Source organism: Salmo salar, chromosome ssa02, assembly GCF_905237065.1.
Source record: "Salmo salar chromosome ssa02, Ssal_v3.1, whole genome shotgun sequence".
In the NCBI taxonomy this organism is placed as follows: Eukaryota; Metazoa; Chordata; class Actinopteri; order Salmoniformes; family Salmonidae; genus Salmo; species Salmo salar.
In genome coordinates, this window is record NC_059443.1 from 84,695,879 (window position 1) to 84,722,203 (window position 26,325).

Sequence of the window (26,325 nt, forward strand, 5' to 3'; positions counted from 1 at the left end):
CCCCAACTAGAAGCCATGAATTACAGGCAACATTCGCACTGAGCTGCCGCTTTCAAGGAGCGGGACTCTAACCCGGAAGCTTATAAAAAATCCCGTAATGCTCTCCGACAAACCATCAAACAGGCAAAGCATCGATACAGGACTAAGGTCGAATCTTACTTCACCTGCTCCAACGCTTGTCGGATGTGGCAGGGCTTGCAAACTATTACAGGCTACAAAGGGAAGCACAGCCGAGAGCTGCCCACTGACACGAGACTACCAGATGAGCTAAATAACTTCTATGATCGCTTCGAGGCAAGTAACACTGAAACATGCATGACAGCATCAGCTGTTCCGGACGACTGTGTGAATACGCTCTCCGCAGCCGATGTGAGTAAGACCTTTGAACAGGTCAACATTCACAAGGCCGCAGGGCTAGACGGGTTACCAGGACGTGTACACTAAGCATGCGCTGACCAACTGGCAAGTGTCTTCACTGACATTTTCAACCAGTCCCTGACTGAGTCTGTAATACCAACATGTTTCAAGCAGACCACCATAGTCCCTATGCCCAAGAACACTAAGGTAACCTGCCTAAATGACTACCGACCCGTAGCACTCACGGTCTGTAGCCATGAAGTGCTTTGAAAGGCTGGTCATGGCTCACATCAACACCATTATTCAAGAAACCCTAGACCCACTCCAATTTGCATACCGCCCCAGCAGATCCATAGATGATGCAATCTCTATTGCACTCCACACTGCCCTTTCATACCTGGACAAAAGGAACACCTATGTGAGAATGCTGTTCATTGACTACAGCTCAGCATTCAAAACCATAGTGACCTCAAAGCTCATCAATAAGCAAAGGACCCTGGGACTAAACACATCCCTCTGCAACTGGATCCTGGACTTCCTGACGGGCCGCCCCCAGGTGGTAAGGGTAGGTAACAACACATCCTCCACGCTGATCCTCAACATGGGGGCCCATCAGGGGTGCGTGCTCAGTCCCCTCCTGTACTACCTGTTCACTCATGACTGCACGGCCAGGCACGACTCCAACACCATCATTAAGTTTGCCAATGACACAACAGTGGTAGGCCTGATCATCAACAACGACGAGACAGCCTATAGGGAGGGGGTCAGAGACCTGACCGTGTGGTGCAAGGACAACAACCTCTCCCTCAACGTGATCAAGACGAAGGAGATGATTGTGGACTACAGGAAAAAGAGGACTGAGCACGCCCCCATTCTCATTGACGGGACTTTAGTGGAGCAGGTTGAGAGCTTCAAGTTCCTTGGCGTCCACATCACAAACAAACTAACATGGTCCAAGCACACCAAGACAGTCGTGAAGAGGGCACAACAAAACCTATTCCCCCTCAGGAGACTGAAAATATTTGGCATGGATCCTCAAAAGGTTCTACAACTGTACCATTGAGAGCATCCTTACGGGTTGCATCACTGCCTGGTATGGCAACTGCTTGGCCTCCGACCGCAAGGCACTACAGAGGGTAGTGCGTACGGTGCAGTACATCACTGGGGCCAAGCTTCCTGCCATCCAGGACTTATATACCAGGCGGTGTCAGGGGAAGGTCCTAGAAATTGTCAAAGACTCCAGCCACCTTAGTCATAGACGATTCTCTCTGCTACCACACGGCAAGCAGTACTGGAGCGCCAAGTCTAGGTCCAAGAGGCTTTTAAACAGTTTCTACCCCCAAGCCATAAGACTCCTGACCATCTAATCAAATGGCTACCCAGACTATTTGCATTGCCCCCCTTTTACACTGCTGCAACTCTGTTCTTATCGATGCATAGTCACTTTAATAACTCTACCTACAGCGAGGGAAAAAAGTATTTGATCCCCTGCTGATTATGTACGTTTGCCAACTGACAAAGAAATGATCAGTCTATAATTTTAATGGTAGGTTTACTTGAACAGTGAGAGACAGAATAACAACAAAAAAATCCAGAAAAACGCATGTCAAAAATGTTATAAAATTATTTGCATTTTAATGAGGGAAAAAAGTATTTGACCCCTCTGCAAAACATGACTTAGTACTTGGTGGCAAAACCCTTGTTGGTAATCACAGAGGTCAGACGTTTCTTGTAGTTGGCCACCAGGTTTGCACACATCTCAGGACGGATTTTGTCCCACTCCTCTTTGCAGATCTTCTCCAAGTCATTAAGGTTTCGAGGCTGACGTTTGGCAACTCGAACCTTCAGCTCCCTCCACAGATTTTCTATGGGATTAAGGTCTGGAGACTGGTTAGGCCACTCCAGGATATTAATGTGCTTCTTCTTGAGCCAGTCCTTTGTTGCCTTGGCCGTGTCTTTTGGGTCATTGGCATGCTGGAATACCCATCCACGACCCATTTTCAATGCCCTGGCTGAGGGAAGGAGGTTCTCACCCAAGATTTGACGGTACATGGCCCCGTCCATCGTCCCTTTGATGCGGTGAAGTTGTCCTGTCCCCTTAGCAGAAAAACACCCCCAAAGCATAATGTTTCCACCTCCATGTTTGACGGTGGAGATGGTGTTCCTGGGGTCATAGGCAGCATTCCTCCTCCTCCAAACACGGCGAGTTGAGTTGATGCCAAAGAGCTCCATTTTGGTCTCATCTGACCACAACACTTTCACCCAGTTGTCCTCTGAATCATTCAGATGTTCATTGGCAAACTTCAGATGGGCATGTATATGTGCTTTCTTGAGCAGGGGGACCTTGCGGGCGCTGCAGGATTTCAGTCCTTCACGGCGTAGTGTGTTACCAATTGTTTTCTTGGTGACTATGGTCCCAGCTGCCTTGAGATCATTGACAAGATCCTCCCGTGTAGTTCTGGGCTGATTCTTCACCGTTCTCATGATCATTGCAACTCCACAAGGTGAGATCTTGCATGGAGCTCCAGGCCGAGATTGATTGACAGTTCTTTTGTGTTTCTTCCATTTGCGAATAATCGCACCAACTGTTGTCACCTTCTCACCAAGCTGCTTGGCGATGGTCTTGTAGGCCATTCCAGCCTTGTGTAGGTCTACAATCTTGTCGCTGACATCCTTGGAGAGCTCTTTGGTCTTGGCCATGGTGGAGAGTTTGGAATCTGATTGATTGATTGCTTCTGTGGACAGGTGTCTTTTATACAGGTAACAAACTGATTAGGAGCACTCCCTTTAAGAGTGTGCTCCTAATCTCAGCTCGTCACCTGTATAAAAGACACCTGGGAGCCAGAAATCTTTCTGATTGAGAGGGGGTCAAATACTTATTTCCCTCATTAAAATGCAAATCAATTTATAAAAATGTTTACATGCGTTTTTCTGGATTTTTTGTTGTTATTCTGTCTCTCACTGTTCAAATAAACAAACCAACCATTAAAATTATAGACTGATCATTTCTTTGTCAGTGGGCAAACATACAAAATCAGCAGGGGATCAAATACTTTCCCCCCTCACTGTACATGTACATATTACCTCAATTACCTCGACTAACCGGTGCCCCTGCACAAAGGCTCTCTCCCGGTACCCCCTGTATATAGTCTCCACATTGACTCTGTACCAGTGCCCCCTGTATATAGTCTCCACATTGACTCTGTACCAGTATCCCCTGTATAAAGCCTCGCTATTGTTATTTTACTACTGCTCTTTAATTATTTGTTACTTTGTTCTTTTTGTATTTTTCTTAAAACTGCATTGTTGGTTAAGGGCTTGTAAGTAAGCATTTCACTGTAAGGTCTACCTACACCTGTTGTATTCGGCACATGTGACAAATAAACATTTATTTGACTTGATTTGATAAGGACCTGTGTTTTCTCTAACATGGGGGAATAATACTGATGGGAACATTGAAGAGGTCGGGAATGTTCTTCATGACAACAACTTATCAATGTTATCAGAAAATCAACACATTTTCATACATCTTTAGCTTGGAGACTAGAACACAAATTAACTAAATGAAACCAAAACAACTACATTTCTTGAGGATTCAAGGTTAGAATCAAGAAATACACACTATATTCATCCAATTACTAATTTACATTTTAAAATATCTAAATCATATCATGAACATCTAAGGGTTCTAACATGTATCCAATCTATCAAAGTGTAGAATCAAAACAAAATACATTTTAAAATGATCTGATTTTAGACATAATCATGTCTCCAGAGGAAAAAAACAAAACAGGCCTATTCTTCATTAGGCAATGGGAACATGAGTAAGGCTTCACTGCAGAGTGTATTCTCTTCTTATGTTTGTTCAGGCTCCCTAAATATGAAAAATCCTTTCCACACAGGGAGCAATGGTAAGGTTTCTCCCCGGCTGTGTCCTCTCATGTGATTTTAGTTGCTGTGTACTGTGTTTCCTAAGACACATTGGTGTGGCTGGCTTCCGGATTAAGTGAGCAGTGTGTCAAGAAGCAGTGAGATGTATAAAGAGAAACATGTTGATTGATTAGTGAATATTTTTAATGAGTTAGTTGAGTTGAAAACAAACTTAACATTTACTACACATATGCACATTAGGCAATTTCTGATTAATTCAGTCAAACAAACATGTATATCAACAAAAAAGCACCTAGGTCTATAATGGTCCTACATGTAACAATACACAGATGTATATAATGAATGTCCACTAGTGCCGTTCCACATTATATTTATATTCAGACAACAATATGTTCCATTAATCAAATCAGCACCTGTGTTTTCTCTGACATGGTGGAATAATACTGATGGGAACATTGATGAGGAAGTGAGTGTTCTTCATGTCCAAAAATTGTCAACGTTATCAGAACAACGTCATCAAATGTTCATACACCTTTAGCGTGAAGACTACTACACAATTTAACTCAATGAAACACATCTAAATTCATAACATTTCTAGGTTAAAATCAAGAAATGCACATTCTACTAATATATTTAATAATTGTAATTTTAAAATATCCAAATCATATTTTTCATATCAACATTTATTTAAAAACAACCTCAAAAACATAAGTCAGAACACAGCCTCTCTATTCTGTCATGTGAGTTGAGGTCCTCTGTCCAGCAAAGTGTGTTAAGATTTCTCTCCAGAGTGTATTCTCTTCTTATGTTTGTTCAGGCTTCCTAACTGGGTAAAACTCTTTGCACAATGGGAGCAGTGGTGTGGTTTCTCCCCTGTGTGTATCATCTCATGTGATTTTAGGTCCTGTGATCTTGAAAATCTCTTTCCACAGTAGAAACATTGGAAAGGCTTTTCTTCTGTGTGTATTATATTATGGTTGTTCAGGTTCCCTAACTGTATAAAACTCTTTCCACACTGGGAGCAGTGGTAAGGCTTTTCTCCGGTGTGTATTCTCTTGTGTTTGTTCAGGCTCCCTAACTGGGTAAAACTCTTTCCACAATGGGAGCAGTGGTGTGGTTTATCACCTGTGTGTTTCATCTCATGTGATTTTCGTTCCTGTGATCGTGAAAATCTCTTTCCACACTGGGAACATTGGAAAGGCTTTTCTCCTGTGTGTATTCCTTTATGCTTTTTCAGGTTCCCTAACAGGGTAAAACTCTTTCCACACTGGGAGCAGTGGTGTGGCTTCTCCCCTATGTGTGTCCTCTCATGCTGTTTCAGTTTCCATAAAAACTTATAACTCAAATTACACTGGGAGCAGTGGTGTCGTCTCACTGGTTTTGGCGTCTCTGGGTCTGGTTCTCCTGAAGGACTCTTCTTCCCTCTGTCAGAGTGAGAGTCTGGTCTCTCTCCTGCCAAAGACAGAGTATTTAGTTAAACAGAGAGACCTGAATGAAATCTCCTGCTCTTCCTATGAGGTTTAATCCATTACCCTGTTGTAATATATAGTGGCGCGGGAGGAGATGGCTGCCGTTTTACAGGCTCTTAACCAATTGTGCGTGTTTTTCACGTTATTTGTAACTTAGTTTGTACATAATGTTTCTGCCACCGTCTACTGCTGCTCTTTAATTATTAGTTATTTTTATTTATCTATTTGTTACTTAACTCTTATTTTTCTTAAAACTGCTTTGTATTCCTGTTGTATTCGGAGCATGTGACAAATTAAATCTGATTTGATTACTAGATCCCTCATTATTAAACTTTACATTTGGATCCTGGATATCAATTGGTTAATAGCCATTAGTTATTCACAATACTACCCGGGTAATGTTGGCTGTTAACAGTTCCATTTGAATCAATCCTACAGCCCTCCCAGGAAATTCATAAACTAATCTCCACTGTGTCATAGCCCTCCCAGGAAATTCATAAACTAATGTCCACTGTCCCACAGCCCAGCCAGGTAATTCATCAACTAATCTCCACTGGAAAAAAGCATCTTGTATAATCCTTGGTATCTGTCTCTCCGACCTCTGCAACTGAGCCATTTTGTATGTAAAATAAAATATGAATAGAACTTATTTGGGGGATTTATTATTGAATAGAAATGTTTTATGTAATCTCCCTTTACTTGCTATAATGACGCCTAGTGGCCAATTGTTGGTTTGCTACTAGAATGGTACATAAGGGGTTAAGTTAAGATGGGGTTAGAATGGTACGTAAGGGGTTAAGATGGGTCTAGAATGGTACATAAGGGGTTAAGATGGGTCTAGAATGGTACATAAGGGGTTAAGATGGGGCTAGAATGGTACATAAGGGGTTACGCTTGGGTTTCAGTTGAACAGTGATTAGAACAGGTGATAGGAGTCTATTGGAAGATGGATAAAGACAGTTCTTCATAGCACGATTTACACCTTTAGATTTACAGTTTATTTCACCATTTTACCCTCATCATTTGCATGCCCTTTTTGAGTTTGTTTTACCATCAATGAGTATGTTTACATGCACACAAATAATAACAAGTAAACACCTTACTCTGCTTATCTTAAAATCGGCAATAAGGTCGAAATCAAAGTAAGCATAAGCCGATTAAAACACCTGGTATCCTGAGTGGCGCAGCGGTCTATTTTTAAAAAACTTATTTAACCTTTTATTTAACTAGGCAAGTCTGTTAAGAACAAATTCTTATTTTCAATGACGGCCTAGGAACAGTGGGTTAACTGCCTTGTTCAAGGGCAGAACGACAGATATTTACCTTGTCAGCTCGGGGATTTGATCTTGCAACCTTTCGGTTACTGACCCAACGCTCTAACCACCAGTCTACCTGCCACCCCAGTCTAAGGCAAACTTGATAATTATTAGGACCTTATTCTGCGTACACACCAATTAGCACGAGTGAAGTGAGTTCAGAATGTATCCATATTAATCATTTTCACATAAAAACATTATGCTTCACAAAAATAACATGGTCGCTGTGGTAGAAGTTTCATTTTGAAAAGGTGATTTTCTGCATTTATCAATGCTATCAGGTAGACTGAATTCAGATGTGTCCATGTAAACAGGATTATTACAGCCATTTTGGTATCAGAAAGAACGTATTAGTAGATATTTTGGTTTGTTGAATATAAATGTATTGAATGTTCCAGAATGTGAATAGTTCCATGCCTGATGTCAGTAGTTCCAGAATGTGAATAGTTCCATGCCTGATGTCAGTAGTTCCAGAATGTGAATAGTTCCATGCCTGATGTCAGTAGTTCCAGAATGTGAATAGTTCCATGCCTGATGTCAGTAGTTCCAGAATCGGAATAGTTCCATGCCTGATGTCAGTAGTTCCAGAATCGGAATAGTTCCATGCCTGATGTCAGTGTACATTCCTTTTGTTGTTGTCAGTGCCCTGTTTAATGTCGCACACTTCCTTCTCCTTCGGCATTCCCCCTCATAAACATCCTGCCCCCCTTACCTCTTCCCTGTCTACTGTACCCATGTGGAAGAGGTGCAAAATTGTCCCATGATAATCATAATCCTAAAATCAGCAAAAAAAAGAAACGCCCTCTCACTGTCAACTGTGTTTATTTTCAGCAAACTTAACGTGTAAATATTTGTATGAACATAACAAGATTCAACAACTGAGACATAAACTGAACAAGTTCCACAGACATGTGACTAACAGAAATTGAATAATGTGTCCCTGAACAAAGTGGGGGTCAAAATCAAAAGTAACAGTCAGTATCTGGTCTGGCCACCAGCTGCATTAAGTACTGCAGTGCATCTCCTCATGGACTGCACCAGATTTGCCAGTTCTTGCAGTGAGACGTTACCCCAATCTTCCACCAAGGCACCTGCAAGTTCCCGGACATTTCTGGGGGGAATGACCCTAGCCCTCACTCCGATCCAACAGGTCCCAGATGTGCTCAATGGGATTGAGATCCGGGCTCTTCGCTGGCCATGGCAGAACACTGACATTCCTGTCTTGCAGGAAATCACGAGCAGTATGGCTGGTGGCATTGTCATGCTGGAGGGTCATGTCAGGATGAGCCTGCAGGAAGGGTACCACATGAGGGAGGAGGATGTCTTCCCTGTAATGCACAGCATTGAGATTGCCTGCAATGACAACAAGTTCAGTCCGATGATGCTGTGACACACCGCCCCAGACCATGACGGACCCTCCACCCCCAAAAATCGATCCCGCTCCAGAGTACAGGCCTCGGTGTAACGCTCATTCGTTCGACGATAAACACAAATCCGACTATCACCCCTGGTGAGACAAGTCGCGGGACTCGTCAGCGAAGAGCACTTTCTGCCAGTCCTGCCTGGTCCAGCGACGGTGGGTTTGTGCCCATAGGCGACGTTGTTGCCGGTGATGTCTGGTTAGGACCTGCCTTACAACAGGCCTACAAGCCCTCAGTCCAGCCTCTCTCAGCCTATTGCCGGCAATTTAAGCACTGATGGAGGGATTGTGTGTTCCTGGTGTAACTCGGGCAGTTGTTGCCATCCTGTACCTGTCCCGCAGGTGGGATGTTCGGATGTACCGATCCTGTGCAGATGTTGTTACATGTGGCCTGCCACTACGAGGACGATCAGCTGTCCGTCCTGTCTCCCTGTAGCGCTGTCTTAGGCGTCTCACAGTACGGACATTACAATTTATTGCCCTCGCCACATCTGCATTCCTCATGCCTCCTTGCACCATGCCTAAGGCACGTTCACGCAAATGAGCAGGGACCCTGGGCATCTTTGTTTTGGTGTTTTTCAGAGTCAGTAGTAAGGCCTCTTCAGTGTCCTAAGTTTTCATAACTGTGACCTTAATTGCCTACCTTCTGTAAGCTGTAAGTGTCTCTTCAGCGTCTGATCCCGTTAGCGGGATCAAAATCCAGCGAAAAATCATATCGCCAATTAGCATTAAAAAAATATCATAATTTAAAAAAATATATATATATATATATTTTTTTTTTTTATAGATACACCTCTCCTGAATCGACCCACGTCGTCCGATTTCAAAAAGGTTTTACAGGAAAAGCAAATCATTAGATTATATTAGATGAGTCCATCGTAAAAAGCAGCTTCATAGCCATTTTCCGACCAACCACTTGCATCACATATAATCAAAAAACAGCTAAATGCAGCACTAACCTTTTACAAACTTCATCAGATGGCACCCCTAGGACATCATGTTATACAATGCATGCATTCTTTTGTTCAATAAAGGTCATATTTATATATAAAAACAGCATTTTACATCTCTGTCTGACGTTGACTTCATTATTTCCCCTCAAAAGCGTCCCGGTAAACAATGCTGCATTTCCCTAAATTACTATACTATAACGATTTTTTAAATGTATATTGTCAATCTAACATTTATAGATGAATATCTCTTGAGAACACCCGTCATACCAGATTTTAAATTAACTTTACTGGGTAATCACACTTTGCGATAAAAGGAGATGCGATACTCAGAAAATTAGCTAATATACAGAGCTCGGCGCCATCTTGGAAAGAATCTCATGTCACGTCTTATCTTCTATAATATTGTCAATAATCGCCTACCTTTAGTTGTCTTCATCAGAAAGCATCCCAGGTCCACAACAGATGTATTTTCGGTCAAAAAGTCCATACTTCACGTTCCATTAGCCTGATGTTGGTAGCGCGTCCTATGGCTCTCTCCAAGCGCAGCTCTGAAGTTCATAATAAATGCAATGCTCGCGCATGTAGGTTCGTTCAAACATGTCAAACGTTGTATAAAATAAATCTTCAGGGCCTCTAACACCAAGAGAGCCAATAAGATTCGAGGGGGATGATGTCATGGCCTTTAAAACCGTATCCAAAGGTGGGGGCAGACATGGCCGCCGGCGTCATAATGGTGATGGCCCATCCCCTGTGACCAATTTCAAACTCGTGTCATTCACTGAGTTTTGACTCTATAAGGCTCAAACCACTGTGAAAGGACTGGCGACATCTAGTGGAAGCAATAGGAAGTGCTCACTGAACCATGGTTAACGGTGTGATTAATAAGGAAAGATGAGAAGTCAAGTCCACAATTCAGAATTCCACTTCCTGTTTCAATCGGTCTCGGGGTTTTGACTGCCATTTGAGTTCTGTTATACTCACAGACAGCATTCAAACAGTTTTAGAAACTTTAGAGTGTTTTCTATCCATATATAATAAGTATATGCATGCCCTATCTTCTGAGTTTGATTAGTAGGCCGTTGAAAATGGGAACGATTTTTTTTCAAAATGCGCTGTGGCGCCCCCTATCCTACGGTATCCTCAAGAGGTTTTAACGACCGTTCCACAGGTGCATGTTCATTAATTGTTTATGGTTCATTGAACTAGCATGGGAAACAGTGTTTAAACCCTTTACAATGAAGATCTGTGAAGTTATTTGGATTTTTACGAATTATCTTTGAAAGACAGGGTCCTGAAAAAGGGACGTTTCTTTTTTTGCTGAGTTTATATGTTAATATGGTCACTGACAGTGTTTTATAATGGTCTCCCACCGTGATATGTATTAATTTCAGCCATTAACTTTGTATCTGTTGATTTGTGAATGCTGGACATGCTAGCTAGTCGCTGCACATGTCGTCATTGGGCTAGCATGGCTGTTCATTTGTACTTAGCAGAGGAGTTGGTGCTCGAGGTCTGCACGATCTGAGTCGGGTCTGATATAATTTCTACGAGTCTTGGGGTATGTACAATTAAAATGTATTTACCAACTGGACCTGATTGGACCAGTCCAGAGAAAAGTGTGAGATTCGTATCTGTGTCAGCCAATTGCAACACAATAAGAGTAAAGCTTTATGTCCAGATGAAACTGGTTCAGGCTGCTGAGGAGAGAGAGAATGGAGCCGTGGCTGATTGGTAACTAGGTTACTGTTATAAAGATAGGCATTATATTGTTAGATTAAAGGAGTAACTCTGGTTGGCCTAAAATATTTTTCCTCATCTGAAGTTCAACTGTCAGAGTCAGTTGGAATGCAAAGCTAAACCCAATAATATCCACACCAAACCATAGCTAAACCCAATAATATCCACAGCAAACCATAGCTAAGCCCAATAATATCCACACCAAACCATAGCTAAACCCAATAATATCCACACCAAACCATAGCTAAACCCAATAATATCCACACCAAACCATAGCTAAACCCAATAATATCCACACCAAACCATAGCTAAGCCCAATAATATCCACACCAAATCATAGCTAAGCCCAATAATATCCACACCAAACCATAGCTAAACCCAATTATATCCACACCAAACCATAGCTAAACCCAATAATATCCACACCAAACCATAGCTAAACCCAATAATATCCACACCAAACCATAGCTAAACCCAATTATATCCACACCAAACCATAGCTAAACTCAATAATATCCACACCAAACCATAGCTAAGCCCAATAATATCCACACCAAACCATAGCTAAACCCAATTATATCCACACCAAACCATAGCTAAGCCCAATAATATCCACACCAAACCATCGCTAAGCCCAATAATATCCACACCAAACCATCGCTAAGCCCAATAATATCCACACCAAACCATCGCTAAACCCAATAATATCCACACCAAACCATAGCTAAACCCTATAATATCCACAACAAACCATAGCTAAGCCCAATAATATCCACACCAAACCATAGCTAAGCCCAATAATATCCACACCAAACCATAGCTAAACCCAATTATATCCACACCAAACCATAGCTAAACCCAATAATATCCACACCAAACCATAGCTAAGCCCAATTATATCCACACCAAACCATAGCTAAACCCAATAATATCCACACCAAACCATAGCTAAACTCAATAATATCCACACCAAACCATAGCTAAGCCCAATAATATCCACACCAAACCTAAACAAAAGTTTCTTAACTTTATTAGGGTAATATCAAACGTAGGCCTGAGTCAAGTCATTGTTTATGGGGAAAATATGAACAGGTTGTTATATTGTGGCATTAAATTAAGTTTAGCATCTGTCATTAAATTAAGTTTAGCATCTCGCACTAGGCCTACTGGTAATTACATTATGTTGCAGAAAACACAACAGTAACTTAATTATGCCAAAGAAAACAGAATTAAACAAAACACTTGTTGCATACCATTCTAGCCCCATCTTAACCCCTTATGTACTATTCTAGCCCCATCTTAACCCCTAATGTACCATTCTAGCCCCATCTTAACCCTTTATCTAACATTCAAACCCCATCTTAACCCCTTATGTACCAGTCAAACACGGCAGAAAATGTCTCAACAGTATTAAACAAAATTGCAGCAAATGTAATAAAATGGTATTTATTTATTTAACTCCTTCTGGACACCTATATCTATAACACTAGTAACCTAAAAGTAGTAGCCTATCTGTACACCTATATCTGTTAATATCATAGAGTGGACTCCTAATCCTATTAATACCACACAGTGGACTCCTAATCCTATTAATACCAGACAGTGGACTCCTATTAATACCACACAGTGGACTCCTATTAATACCACACAGTGGACTCCTATTAATACCACACAGTGGACTCCTATTAATACCACACAGTGGACTCCTATTAATACCACACAGTGGACTCCTATTAATACCACACAGTGGACTCCTAAGCCTATAGGTCTATATTCATTGCCCTGGCATCACCCAGTGGGAGGTTTATTTCTCTCTCTCTTTCTCTACTCAGATCTGAACGGGTCTCTCGGATCCGAACCAGCACGGGTCTGTTTGGCTCTGTTTCTCACGGGCCTTTTCGGATGGATCTCAGTTTTTTTTAAATGAATTCATCCACTGTCTTAACGATGGAGGGTAATTTGATTTCCAGTTTTTAAACAAACATTTTTCAAAATGATTGAGGAGAAAAGTACGACTCAGCCCATTGGGTATCTCACCGCACCCCCATTTGCCATATCTTGAAATATGAAGATAAACGGATTAAAAGTTGCACATATTGTAAAACTTCTGACAGACAACTTTCTAACTCTCGCCCATAATTTTGGGACTTTATAGCACTCCCAGAAGGCATGAATCATGGAGTTACTGTTCGTTTTACACTTAGGACATGACATAACGGAGTTGAGTTCCAGAGTACATAGCGTTCCTTATCAGTGGCTATTTTAGGTCGTCAGATTAGCTCGATTGCCAATTTCTCAGCCTATCACAGAAACTTTTGAATGAATAACATGGAATAGATGAAATATATCAAAATAACTATTCAAAACATGAAAAACATATTTGTAAACACAAAATTTGACAAAAAAACGTGTACAAATGTTTTAATATATGCTTATTTTGGGGAATTTAAAACATCAACTTGTGTTACAAAAGGTTAAGAAAAGAAACAGTGTAACTGTTAGACAGAAATGGTCATTTCTCCATAATTTCCAACATTAGGAATGTTGGTGCTTTTAGACTGAGCTAACATATGGACTTGTTTTAAGATGGTTATGCTGTTGATCATTTAGCTATTAGATTAAGAATTGACTGAGCTAACATATGGAATTGTTTTAAGATGGTTATGCCATGGATCATTTAGCAATTTGCAAAAAGAAATGTTTAACTATGCAAGCCAGTTAAGAACACATTCTTATTTTACAATGACAGCCTACCCCAAGCAAACCCTCCCTTAACCCGGACGACGCTGGGCCAATTGTGTGCCGCCCTATGGCACACACATTTAACCCCTTATTTCTGTTGGCACAAAACTAACTCCATCAGCTTTTAAATAACCTGTGGAAATTATTATTGTATACATTTCATTCTGATCAAAACTATCCTTCCTTGTCTTTATTCTGTCCTCTTCGTCATTTGAAGTCAGACATGAGTTGATTTTAGTTTTAATGTGATGTCAAGCAAAGCACCACAGAAAGAGATATTCAGTTGTTTACAAATGTTGTAAAAAATATAATGGGAAGCATTTGATCCATAAACGTTTTGTTGGCCGCCCCCCACTCTTTGTAGCTTTCACAATTCCTACAGCACAGAACTATTAAAGTGTAGAACTTCAGTAGAATGCCCCTTTAAAACCACACATCGGCTCAACAACTGCAGAGTTTGTACCCCTGTTTTTAAGATATTACTCACGGTTGTTAATCAGATCTCCTGTCTCCTCTTCTTCTTCTTCTTCCAATGTGACAGTAATCTCCCCCACTTCCTTCATTCCAAAAATGTCTTCTTCTTTCACTGTGACAGTCACCTCCTCCTCTTCTTTTACTGTAACATCCTCCTCCTCTTTCACTCTGAACGCGTCTTCCTCTTCTTTCACACTAACTTCTTTCTCTTCTTCTTTCACTGTAACAGCCTCAATCTCGGCTTCTTTTTTTACTGTGACATCCTCTTCTTCCTTCTCCTCTTTCACGACAATGTTCAGCCCCAGAGCTTCTTTCTCCAACCAGCAGATCCCCTCTTTGGAAGTGGTGGCGTCGTTTAGTGAGCTCATGGTCGGGATGTTAGCTAGATAGCTAGTTAGCATTGGTGACTAGACTAGCACTACTGCTAATTTACCCAGCCTAGTTACCTAGCTAGCTGACTAACAACAACGTAAATATGAAATTCAATGACGTAACTAGCTAGTAGATACGACAAGTGTGTTTAAAATACAGTGGCTAATATACAACGAAAGCATTTAAACAGCTGAAATGTTTTCGGCTATGTTGGCTAGAAGCTACCGAGGTGAATAACTCGCTCTTGTTGTTGAAGAAGCGTCCCGTCCATTAGATTATACGTCACACCGGCAGCATTGCCTGAAACAGGCACATCGCCATCTGCTGGCTGGGAAAGTAACAGTCAAGGGAAATTTTAATTTTATTTTGAAACAAAAGGGTATATTTTTTATTTATTTTATTATATAATATTATGTGTTGATTAGTGAATATCTTTAATGAGTGAGAATTTAAAACACCCTACCATACTACTGTACATCTGCATTCAGGAAATCAATCAAACAAACAGATAATAATCCAATAAGGTAGCTAGGTCCAAATGGTATAACAGTACTGAGTAGGTCCAAACTGCTCCTACACGGTGTAACAGTACTGAGTAGGTCCAAACTGCTCCTACACGGTGTAACAGTACTGAGTGGGTCCAAACTGCTCCTACACGGTGTAACAGTACTGAGTAGGTCCAAACTGCTCCTACACGGTGTAACAGCACTGAGTAGGTCCAAACTGCTTCTACACGGTGTAACAGTACTGAGTAGGTCCAAACTGCTCCTACACGGTGTAACAGTACCAGCCCAACAGATGTGTCTACTACAAAGAATACTAACCAATGTGGTGTATGGAGGCCAACTTATTGTATACCTGTTTTCTGTTCTAAACTGGGAACAAACTAAAGAAGCAAACTCATTTAAATAAAAGGTCAAAGGCTGTCAAAACCCTCCTGATGTTCTGACTGACATGTGTTTTCCACCTTCCACTCACAAGAGCACATTTCTGGAAGTACATAGATGTACAGTTGAAGTCGGAAGTTAACATACACCTTAGCCAAATACATTTAAACTCCGTTTTTCACAATTCCTGACATTTAATCCTACTAAAAATTCCCTGTCTTACATCAGTTAGGATGACCACTTTATTTTAAGAATGTGAAATGTCATAATAATAGTAGAGAGAATTATTTATTTCAGATTTTATATCTTTCATCACATTCCCAGTGGGTCAGAAGTTTACATACACTCAATTAGTATTTGGTAGCATTGCCATTAAATTGTTTAACTTGGGTCAAACATTTAGGGTAGCCTTCAACAAGCTATCCAGAATAAATTGGGTGAATTTTGGCCCATTCCTCCTGACAGAGCTGGTGTAACTGAGTCAGGTTTGTAGGCCTCCTTGCTCGCCTACGCTTTTTCAGTTCTGCCCACAAATGTTCTATAGGATTGAGTTCAAGGCTTTGTGATGGCCACTCCAATACCTTGACTTTGGTGTCCTTAAGCCATTTCGCCACAACTTTGGAAGTATGCTTGGGGTCATTGTCCATTTGGAAGACAAATTTACGACCAAGCTTTAACTTCCTGACTGATGTCTTCAGAGGTTGCTTCAATATATCCACATAATTTTCCTCCTCATCATGCCATCTATTTTGTGAAGTGCACCAGACCCTCCTGCAGCAAAGCACCCCCACAACATGATGCTGTCACCCCCGTGCTTCACGACTGGGATGGTGTTCTTCGGCTTGCAAGCCCCCCCCCCCTCAAACATAACAATGGTCATTATGGCCAACCAGTTATTTATTGTTTCATCAGACCAGAGGACATTTCTCCAAAAAGTAAGATCTTTATCCACATGTGCAGTTGCAAACCGTAGTCTGGCTTTTTTATGGCGGTTTTGGAGCAGTGGCTTCTTCCTTGCTGAGCGGCCTTTCAGGTTATGTCGATATAGGACTCGTTTTACTGTGGATTTGGATACTTTTGTACCTGTTTCCTACAGCATCTTCACAAGGTCCTTTGCTGTTGTTCTGGGATTGACTTGCACTTTTCGCACCAAAGTACGTTCGTCTCTAGGGGACAGAAAGCGTCTCCTTCCTGAGAAGTATGACAGCTGTGTGGTCCCATGGTGTTTATACTTGCATACTATTGTTTGTACAGATAAACGTGGTACCTTCAGGTGTTTGGAAATCGCTCCCAAGGATGAACCAGACTTGTGGAGGTCAACATTTTTTCTGAGGTCTTGGCTGATTTCTTTTGATTTTCCCATGATGTCAAGCAAAGAGGCACTGCGTTTGAAGGTAGGCTTTGAAATACATCCACAGGTACACCTCCAATTGACTCAAATGTTGTAATTTAGCCTATCAGAAGCTTCTAAAGCCATTACATAATTTTCTGGAATTCATCAAGCTGTTTAAGGGCACAGTCAACTTAGTGTATGTGAACTTCTGACCCACTGGAATTGTGATACAGTGAATTATATATGAAATAATCTGTCTGTAAACAATTGTTGGAAGAATTACAAGTGTCATGCACAAAGTAGATGTCCTAACTGACTTGCCAAAACTATAGTTTGTTAACAAGAAATTTGTGGAGTGGTTGAAAAGTTTTAATGATTCCAACCTAAGTGCATGTAAACTTCTGACTTCAATTGTACATGTATATAATGAATGTCCACTAGTGGCTAACACAGTTAAAAATATTCATTATACTTCTATTCAGATAAAAATGTTGCATTAATCAAATGTGTTTTACAATCAGCAGCTGTGTATTCTCTAACATAGTGGAATAATACTGATGGGAACATTCAAGATGTGGTGAATGTTTTTCATGTTAACGTTATCAGAACATCATCACATTTTCATGCATCTTTAGCTTGGAGACTAGAACACAAATGAACTAAATGAAACCAAACAACTACATACACACAATATTCATCCAATTAACAATTTACATTTTAAAATATCCAAATCATGTCATGAACATCTAAGGGTTGTAACATGTATCCAATCTATCAAAGTTTAGAATCAAAACAAAATACATTTTAAAATTATAATCAGATTTTAGACATAATCATGTCTCCAGAAGAAAAAAATAAAACAGGCCTATTGTTGATTAAGATTTAATATAAACAATATGATTTAATGTGGCATAAAACAACAGTCAAACACAAGTCAGAACACAGCCTGGGAATGGGAACATGGATAAGAATTCACTCAAGAGTGCATTCTCTTCTTATGTTTGTTCAGGCTCCCTAAATGGGAAAAATCCTTTCCACACAGGGAGCAATGGTAAGGTTTCTCCCCGGTGTGTGTCCTCTCATGTGATTTTAGTTCCTGCGATCGTGGAAATCTCTTTCCACAATGGGCACAGGGGTAAGGCTTTTCTCCTGTGTGTGTCCTCTCATGTGATTTTAGGTCCTGTGATCGGGAAAACGTCTTTTCACAATGGGCACAGTGGTAAGGCTTTTCTCCTGTGTGTATTCTATTATGTTTGTTCAGGCTCCCTAACAGCGAAAAACTCTTTTTACACTGGGAGCAATGGTATGGTTTCTCCCCTGTGTGTGTCCTCTCATGTGATTTTAGTTCCTGTGGTCGTGAAAATCTCTTTTCACAATGGGCACAGGGATAAGGCGTTTCTCCTGTGTGTATTCTCTTATGATTGTTCAGGCTCGCTAACTGTGCAAAACTTTTTTCACACTGGGAGCAGTGGTATGGTTTCTCCCCTGTGTGTGTCCTCTCGTGTGATTTTAGTTGCTGTGATCGTGTAAATCTCTTTCCACAATGGGAACATTGGAAAGGCTTTTCTCCTGTGTGTTTCCTTTCATGCTCTTTTAGGTTACCTAACAACCTAAAACTCTTTCCACAATGGGAACAGTGGAAAGGTTTTTCTCCTGTGTGTATTCTATTATGTTTGTTCAGGCTCCATAACTGGGTAAAACACTTTCCACAATGGGAGCAAAGATACGTTTTCTCCCTTGTGTGTGTCCTCTGATGTATTTTTAGGTTCTGTGATCGGGAAAATCTCTTTCCACACTGGGAACATTGGAAAGGCTTTTCTTCAGTGTGTTTCCTTTCATGCTCTTTTTGGTTAGCTAACTGAGTAAAACTTTTTGCACACAAGGAGCAATGGTAAGGTTTCTCCCCAGTGTGTGTCCTCTCATGCTCCTTCAGCTTATCCAACAACCTAAAATTCTTTCCACAATGGGAACAGTGGTACGGCTTTTCTCCTGTGTGTATTCTACTATGTTTTTTTAGGTTCTGTGATCGTGAAAATCTCTTTCCACACTGGGAGCAGTGGAAAGGCTTCCCACCTGTGTGTTTTCTCTCATGCTCTTTTAGGTTCCATGACAAATTAAAACTCTTATTACACTTGGAGCAGTCGAGTCGTGTCACTGGTTTGGGAGTCTCTGGGTCTGGTTCCTCTGAAGGACTCTTACTGCTGTCAGAGTGAGAGTCTGGTCTCTCTCCTGCCAAAGACAGAGCATTTGGTTAAACAGAGAGATCTGAATGAAACCTCCACATGATAAAACTCTCTTCCTATGAGATTTAATCTAGACTAGATCCCTCATTATAAAACCGTACATTTGGATCCTGGATGCCGATTGGTTAATAGCCATTAGTTATTCACAATACTACCTGGGTAATGCTGTTAACAGTTCCATTTGAATCATTCCTACACATCCACTGTCCCACAGCCCAGCCAGGAAATTCATCAACTAATCTCCACTGTCCCACAGCCCAGCCAGGTAATTCATCAACTAATCTCCGCTGTCCCACAGCCCAGCCAGGTAATTCATCAACTAATCTCCACTGTCCCACAACCCTGCCAGGTAATTCATCAACTAATCTCCACTGTCCCACAACCCTGCCAGGTAATTCATCAACTAACCACTCAGAAAAAAGAAACTCAACATTATTACCCCATGCTTCTAGTCCAGCATTTGGTTTGTAACAGAAGGGACTTGTTCTAAACCTTTCTATCTGACTTTGCATTCTGTTTGTACAGAAAATATGTATAGAACTTACTCTGGTGATTTATTATTCAATAGAAATGTATGGAAAATATGTATTTATTCATATGTAACCTCCCTTTACCTGCTATAATGACAGCTAGTGTCTAATTGTTGGGTTGTTACTAGAATGGTACGTAAGGGGTTAATTAAGATGGGGTTAGAATGGTACATAAGGGGTTAAGATGCGGCTAGAATGGTACATAAGGGGTTAAGATGCGGTTAGAGTGGTACATAAGGGGTTAAGTTAATTATCAGGACATGTAAACACCTTATGCTGTTAGTTTCCACTTAAGACATGACTCTGCCGTTGTGCTGTAGAATTTGAATAGACTGAACAAAAATATAAATGCAACATGCAACAATTTCAAAGATTTTACTGAGTTACAGTTTATAGAAGGAAATCAGCCAATTGAAATAAATTCCTTAGGCACTAATCTATGGATTTCACATGACTGGGAATACAGATATGCATCTGTTGTTCACAGATACCTATAAAAAAAAGGGTAGAGGCATGGATCAGAGAACCAGTCAGTATGTGGTGTGACCACCATTTGCCTCATGCAGCGCTACACATCTCCTTCACATAGAGTTGATCAGGCTGTTGATTTTGGCCTGTGGAATGTCCCACTCGTCCTCAATGGCTTTGCAAGAGTTGCTGGAAATGGGTGGGAACTGAAAGACACTGTCGTACATGTCGATCCAGAGCATCCTAAACATATTCAATGGGTGACATGTCTGGTGAGTCTGCAGGCCATGGAAGAACTGGGACATTTTCAGCTTAGAGTAATTGTGTACAGATCCTTGAGACATGGGGCATTATCATGCTGAAACATGAGGTGATGGCGGCGGATGAATGGCACGACAATGGGCCTCAGGATCTTGTCACGGTATCTCTGTCCATTCAAATTGCCATTGATAAAATGCAATTAGTTGACATCAGCAAACCGCTCGTCCACACGATGCCATACCTGGGGTTTACCATCTACCCGGTACAGTTGAAACCGGAATTTATCTGTGAAGAGCACACTTCTCCAGCATGCCAGTGGCCAATGAAGGTGAGCATTTTTCCACTGAAGTAGGTTACGACGCCAAACTGCAATCAGGTCAAGAGCCAGTTGAGGACGACGAGCACGCAGATGAGCTCCCCTGAGACGGTTTCTGACAGTTTGTGCAGAAATTCTTTGGTTGTGCAATCCCACAGTTCATCAGCTGTCCGGTGGCTGGTCTCAGACGATCGCTGGATGTGGAGGTCCTGGGCTGGCGTGGTTACGGTTGTCTGCGGAATTTGCATACTGCCAAATTCTCTAAAACGATGTTGGAGGCGGCTTATAGCAGAGAAATTAACATAACATTTTTGGCAAACACCCTAGTGGACTTTCCTGTAGTCAGCATGCCAATTGCACACTCCCTCAAAACTTTAGACATCTGTGGAGTGGCCTTTTATTGTCCCCAGCACAAGGTGCATCTGTGTAATGATCATGCTGTTTAACCACCTTCTTGATATGCAACACCTGTCCGGTGGATAGATTATCTTGGCAAAGGAGAAAAGCTCACTAACAGGGATGTAAACAAATTTGTGCACTAAATTTGAGAAGCTTTTTGTGCATATGAAACATTTCTGGGATCTTTTATTTCAGCTCATGAAACATGGGACCAACACTTTACATGTTGCGTTTATATTTTTGTTCAGAGTATTAAGATTTACAAATCTGTAATGAAATACAGTAGAGTACTGTACAGAAAAGGGGAGTATAGCTCAGTACAGTATAGCTCAGTACAGTAGAGTTCAATACACACTAGAGTTGAGTATAGCTCAGTATAGTAGAGTTCATTACACACTAGAGTTGAGTATAGCTCAGTATAGTAGAGTATAGTAGAGTTCATTACACACTAGAGTTGAGTATAGCTCAGTATAGTAGAGTATAGTAGAGTTCATTACACACTAGAGTTGAGTATAGCTCAGTATAGTAGAGTTCATTACACACTAGAGCTGAACACACTATAATGTGCGTTATTGTACTGTACTGAGCTCTATTGTACTAAACTCTGTTTTCCATCAGAGCTGGCCGTCGGCTAATCAGCCAGTTACACTCATTTTCAGCCCACTATTTTACCCACTTCATATTACTAGGTATACTTTTCATCTAACTGGCTAGTCTGTCGGGGCCCTCTCCTGCTAGAATGAACAATATGCATATTCTAGCCATCTATTGAGAGGAGAGGCACCGCACAAAGTGAATGTTGACAGGGCATCATAGTCTGTTCCCCTCCCGGTACAATCTGTGTGCTCTGTAGACAGAGGAGGGAGAGAGCTTCAACGTCCCATGTCATAGAATTGGTAATGATGATTTGAAATCTAGTAGGGAATCAACTAAATGTATATAAAATGTATTCATTTGCCCAAGTTGATCACAAGACATGAACAGAATGCATCTGTGATTCGTATTTCCTGCAACTTTGTGAATTATTATTATTTTTTCATTTCACCTTTATTTAACCAGGTAGGCCAGTTGGGAACGAGTTCTCATTTACAACTGCGATCTGGCCAAGATAAAGCAAAGCATTGCGACACAAAACAACAACACAGAGTTACACATGGGATAAACAAACGTACAGTCAAAAGAGAGGCAACGTGAATGTCTGTGTGTGTGGTCCGCGTGTCTACTACTTTGTATAGCCGTTAGCGATGATGCTAACGTCTTCTGGTAGATGGAAAGGCTTTCCCAAAAACCTTCTTAATTAAATGTTTACTCCAAAAGTAGCCTCTGCTTACACGGCAGAATGGTATCATGATTATTGTCATCAATCCAGTGGGTATTTGTTTCACTAACTCTACCATCACATGTGAGCTACAAAAACACAGCTAATTAAATAGCCTCTTGTTAGGTGCACACATTCATTAAAAGGGTACCTACAGCCAAAAATTGTAATTTCAAAAATTTTCCCAGACCTCAAAAGTGGTCGCCTGATGTGGTTTAAGCATCGTTGTGTACTTAAATCATAAAGTCTTATTTTGTTATTAAAAGAAAAAGGGTAATTTTGAGAGCAAAAACCTGAAAATATACTGGGAAAAACTGAAACCTGGATAAACTGAGAAAACTGAATTTGAGAAGGCACAAAACATCATCAGGCAAATAAAAAAATACAACCGATTTTGTAGTAGTTCCATTCAGATTTTTTTCCCGCTCCGTTCCACTGAACTGACTAGCAAAATAAAGTTCTGAACCGGTTCGAATCCCCATAAAAAGTAACAGCTCATATTGTTCCTTTCTGTTACTTTTCAAACCTCTGAAATCTACGTTTGATTTTATTTTTAACATTTAGCTTGACATTACAGTTTTTCACCAATCGGATAGAGCAGCTTTCTATGGAGCTGGTAAGCTATTTAATCTGTATAGGAACGTCGTTAAGAGCTAACTGTATTTTTCTGTAACAGCATGGTGTTATCATAATGAAAGACAAACAAACACTGAGCTGCCAGTCACTATGGACAGACCAGTGAGCTGCCAGTCACTATGGACAGACCAGTGAGCTGCCAGTCACTATGGACAGACCAGTGAGCTGCCAGTCACTATGGACAGACCAGTGAGTGAGCTGCCAGTCACTATGGACAGACCAGTGAGTGAGCTGCCAGCCACTATGGACAGACCAGTGAGTGAGCTGCCAGTCACTATGGACAGACCAGTGAGTGAGCTGCCAGTCACTATGGACAGACCAGTGAGTGAGCTGCCAGCCACTATGGACAGACCAGTGAGTGAGCTGCCAGTCACTATGGACAGACCAGTGAGTGAGCTGCCAGTCACTATGGACAGACCAGTGAGTGCGCTGCCAGTCACTATGGACAGACCAGTGAGTGAGCTCTGCCAGTCACTATGGACAGACCAGTGAGTGCTCTGCCAGTCACTATGGACAGACCAGTGAGCTGCCAGTCACTATGGACAGACCAGTGAGCTGCCAGTCACTATGGACAGACCAGTGAGTGAGCTGCCAGTCACTATGGACAGACCAGTCAGTGCGCTGCCAGTCACTATGGACAGACCAGTGAGTGAGCTGCCAGTCACTAAGGACAGACCAGTGAGCTGCCAGTCACTATGGACAGACCAGTGAGTGAGCTGCCAGTCACTATGGACAGACCAGTGAGTGAGCTGCCAGTCACTATGGACAGACCAGTGAGTGAGCTGCCAGTCACTATGGACAGACCAGTGAGTGAGTTGCCAGCCACTATGGACAGACCTGTGAGTGAGCTGCCAGTCACTATGGACAGACCAGTGAGTGAGCTGCCAGTCACTATGGACAGACCAGTGAGCTGCCAGCCACTATGGACAGACCAGCGTAGGAAGTGAGATGTGACTGAAATGTTGCAGGTGGGGAGTGAGCAGGAGAGGATGGAGGAAACTTGTCTTGAAGAGCTGGGCATCTTGTTATGACATGATCTGAATGAGGCCCACAGAATTATACCTAGGAGGAACAGCTTTGAATGTCTGGTGGCTTCCCGTTGGGCCCGAACTACTAGCTAACCAGATCGTGTGTGCAGAGCAGCACCAGAATTAAAAACGCATCTTACCTTTTTGTAGTTAATAAATCCGATGTGAAACGTTTAACTGTAGTATCCTTAACCATCATTGAAAAAGTGAATACATTCTTCTCTAATTAAACATTTCTCTCCCTGATTTATGAATCACGCTAGTAACGTTGTCAGCAAGCTACAGCAGTGGTTCCCAAACTGTGGGGCATGCCCCCCTAGGGGTGCGAGTGGTTTGTAGGGGACTAAAAGTAGTCCTTGTGTAAAGAGTTGTATGGCTTGTTAAACTCTGAAATCAATGGTTTCTGTTAGGCATACATTTTAAGTGAGTCTCAGCACAATTCCTTTACGGTGGAAGTGCCCTCATCTAATCAAGGTATTTCAGGTCCTCAGATTAGCTCAGCTGCCTGAGTATCACAGAAACTCAAAACTGTGAATGAATAACATGGAATGGATGAAATTTATCAAAATAACTTTTCAAAACATACAAAAACATATTTGTAAACATATCATTTGACAAACAAATGTATACATTTAAAAAAATATATGCTTATATTGGGGAAGCGGTGGATTAAGACTCGCGTCTCAATATCTCTAGTTTAAACTGACGGATTCTCATGTGGATTAATTTATTATTAAAATATTAATTAAATAGTATTTTTTTTCTTCTTTTTATTATGTTACTTAGATTGATGCAAGGACCCGTCAAAATACTATTAAGGATTTTAAATAACCTGGGGTCATTTTTGTTTTTATACATTTAATTTTATACATTTCATCCTGATCAAAATTACCCTTCCTTGTCTTGATTCTGTCCTCTTCATCATTTGAAGTCAGACATGAGTTGATATTTGCATTAATGTGATGTCAAGCATAGACACTGAGCAAAGCACTACAGAAAGAGATAATCACATGTTTACAAATGTTGTGAAAAAATATAATGGGAAGCATTTGATCCATAAACGTTTTGTTGGCCGCCCCCCACTATTTGCATCTTTCACAATTCCTACTGCACAGAACTATTAAAGTGTAGAACTTCAGTAGAATGCCCCTTTAAAACCACACATCGGTTCAACAACTGCAGAGTTTGTACCCCTGTTTTTAAGATATTACTCACTGTTGTTAATCAGATCTCCTGTCTCCTCTTCTTCTTCTTCTTCTTCCAATGTGACAGTAATCTCCCCCACTTCCTTCATTCCAAAAATATCTGCCTCTTCTTTCATTGTGACAGTCACCTCCTCTTTCTCTTCCTCCTCTTCTTTTACTGTAACATCCTCCTCCTCCTCTTTCACTCTGAAAGCTTCTTCATCTTCTGTCAATTTCACTTCTTTCTCTTCTTCTTTCACTGTAACAGCCTCAATCTCGGCTTCTTTTTTTACTGTGACATCCTCTTCTTCCTTCTCCTCTTTCACGACAATGTTCAGCCCCAGAGTTTCTTTCTCCAACCAGCAGATCCCCTCTTTGGAAGTGGTGGCGTCGTTTAGTGAGCTCATGGTCGAGATGTTAGCTTGATAGCTAGTTAGCATTAGTGACTAGACTAGTACTACTGCTAATTTACCCAGCTAGCTAGCTGACTAACAACAACGTAAATATCAAATTAAATGGTGTCACTAGCTAGTAGATACGACAAGTGTGTTTAAAACACAGTGGCTAATATACAACGAAAGCTTTTAAAGAGCTGAAATGTTTTCGGCTATGTTGGCTAGAAGCTACCGAGGTGAATAACTCGCTTTTGTTGTTGAAGAAGCGTCCCGTCCATTAGAATATACGTCACACTGGCAGCATTGCCTGAAACAGGCACATCGCCATCTGCTGGCTGGGAGGGTAACAGTCAAGGGAAATTCTCATTTTATTTTGAAACACTTAATTAGATTTTTCCTATATTTAATTATATAGTACTATTATAGTGAGACGTACAAAGAAAAGCATATGTTGATTAGTGAATATCTTTAATGAGTGAGAATTTAAAACAATTTACTACTGCACATCTGCATTTAGGAAATCAAACAAACAGATAATATCCCAATAAGGTAGCTAGGTCCAAATGGTATAACAGTACTGAGTAGGTCCAAACTGC

At 41.1% G+C, this 26,325-nt stretch overlaps 2 protein-coding genes across 2 annotated transcripts; both read right to left on the reverse strand.

Annotated features, from left to right (window-relative positions):
* Positions 1-4,409: 4,409 nt before the first annotated feature.
* Positions 4,410-14,989, reverse strand: LOC123732131 (zinc finger protein 436). The gene is made up of 2 exons (XM_045711474.1): positions 14,373-14,989; positions 4,410-5,700 (listed from the first exon to the last, which is right to left on the reverse strand). Exons 1-2 carry the CDS (start codon positions 14,758-14,760, stop codon positions 5,021-5,023), a joined length of 1,068 nt encoding a protein of 355 aa, XP_045567430.1. The 5' UTR covers positions 14,761-14,989; the 3' UTR covers positions 4,410-5,020.
* Positions 14,990-17,265: 2,276 nt separating this feature from the next.
* LOC106593751 (zinc finger protein 883-like) lies at positions 17,266-25,968 on the reverse strand. Its single transcript, XM_045711424.1, has 2 exons — positions 25,366-25,968; positions 17,266-19,180 (listed from the first exon to the last, which is right to left on the reverse strand). The coding sequence occupies exons 1-2, from the start codon at positions 25,772-25,774 to the stop codon at positions 17,928-17,930; spliced, it is 1,662 nt and encodes a 553-aa protein (XP_045567380.1). The 5' UTR covers positions 25,775-25,968; the 3' UTR covers positions 17,266-17,927.
* Between the last annotated feature and the right edge of the window lie 357 nt (positions 25,969-26,325).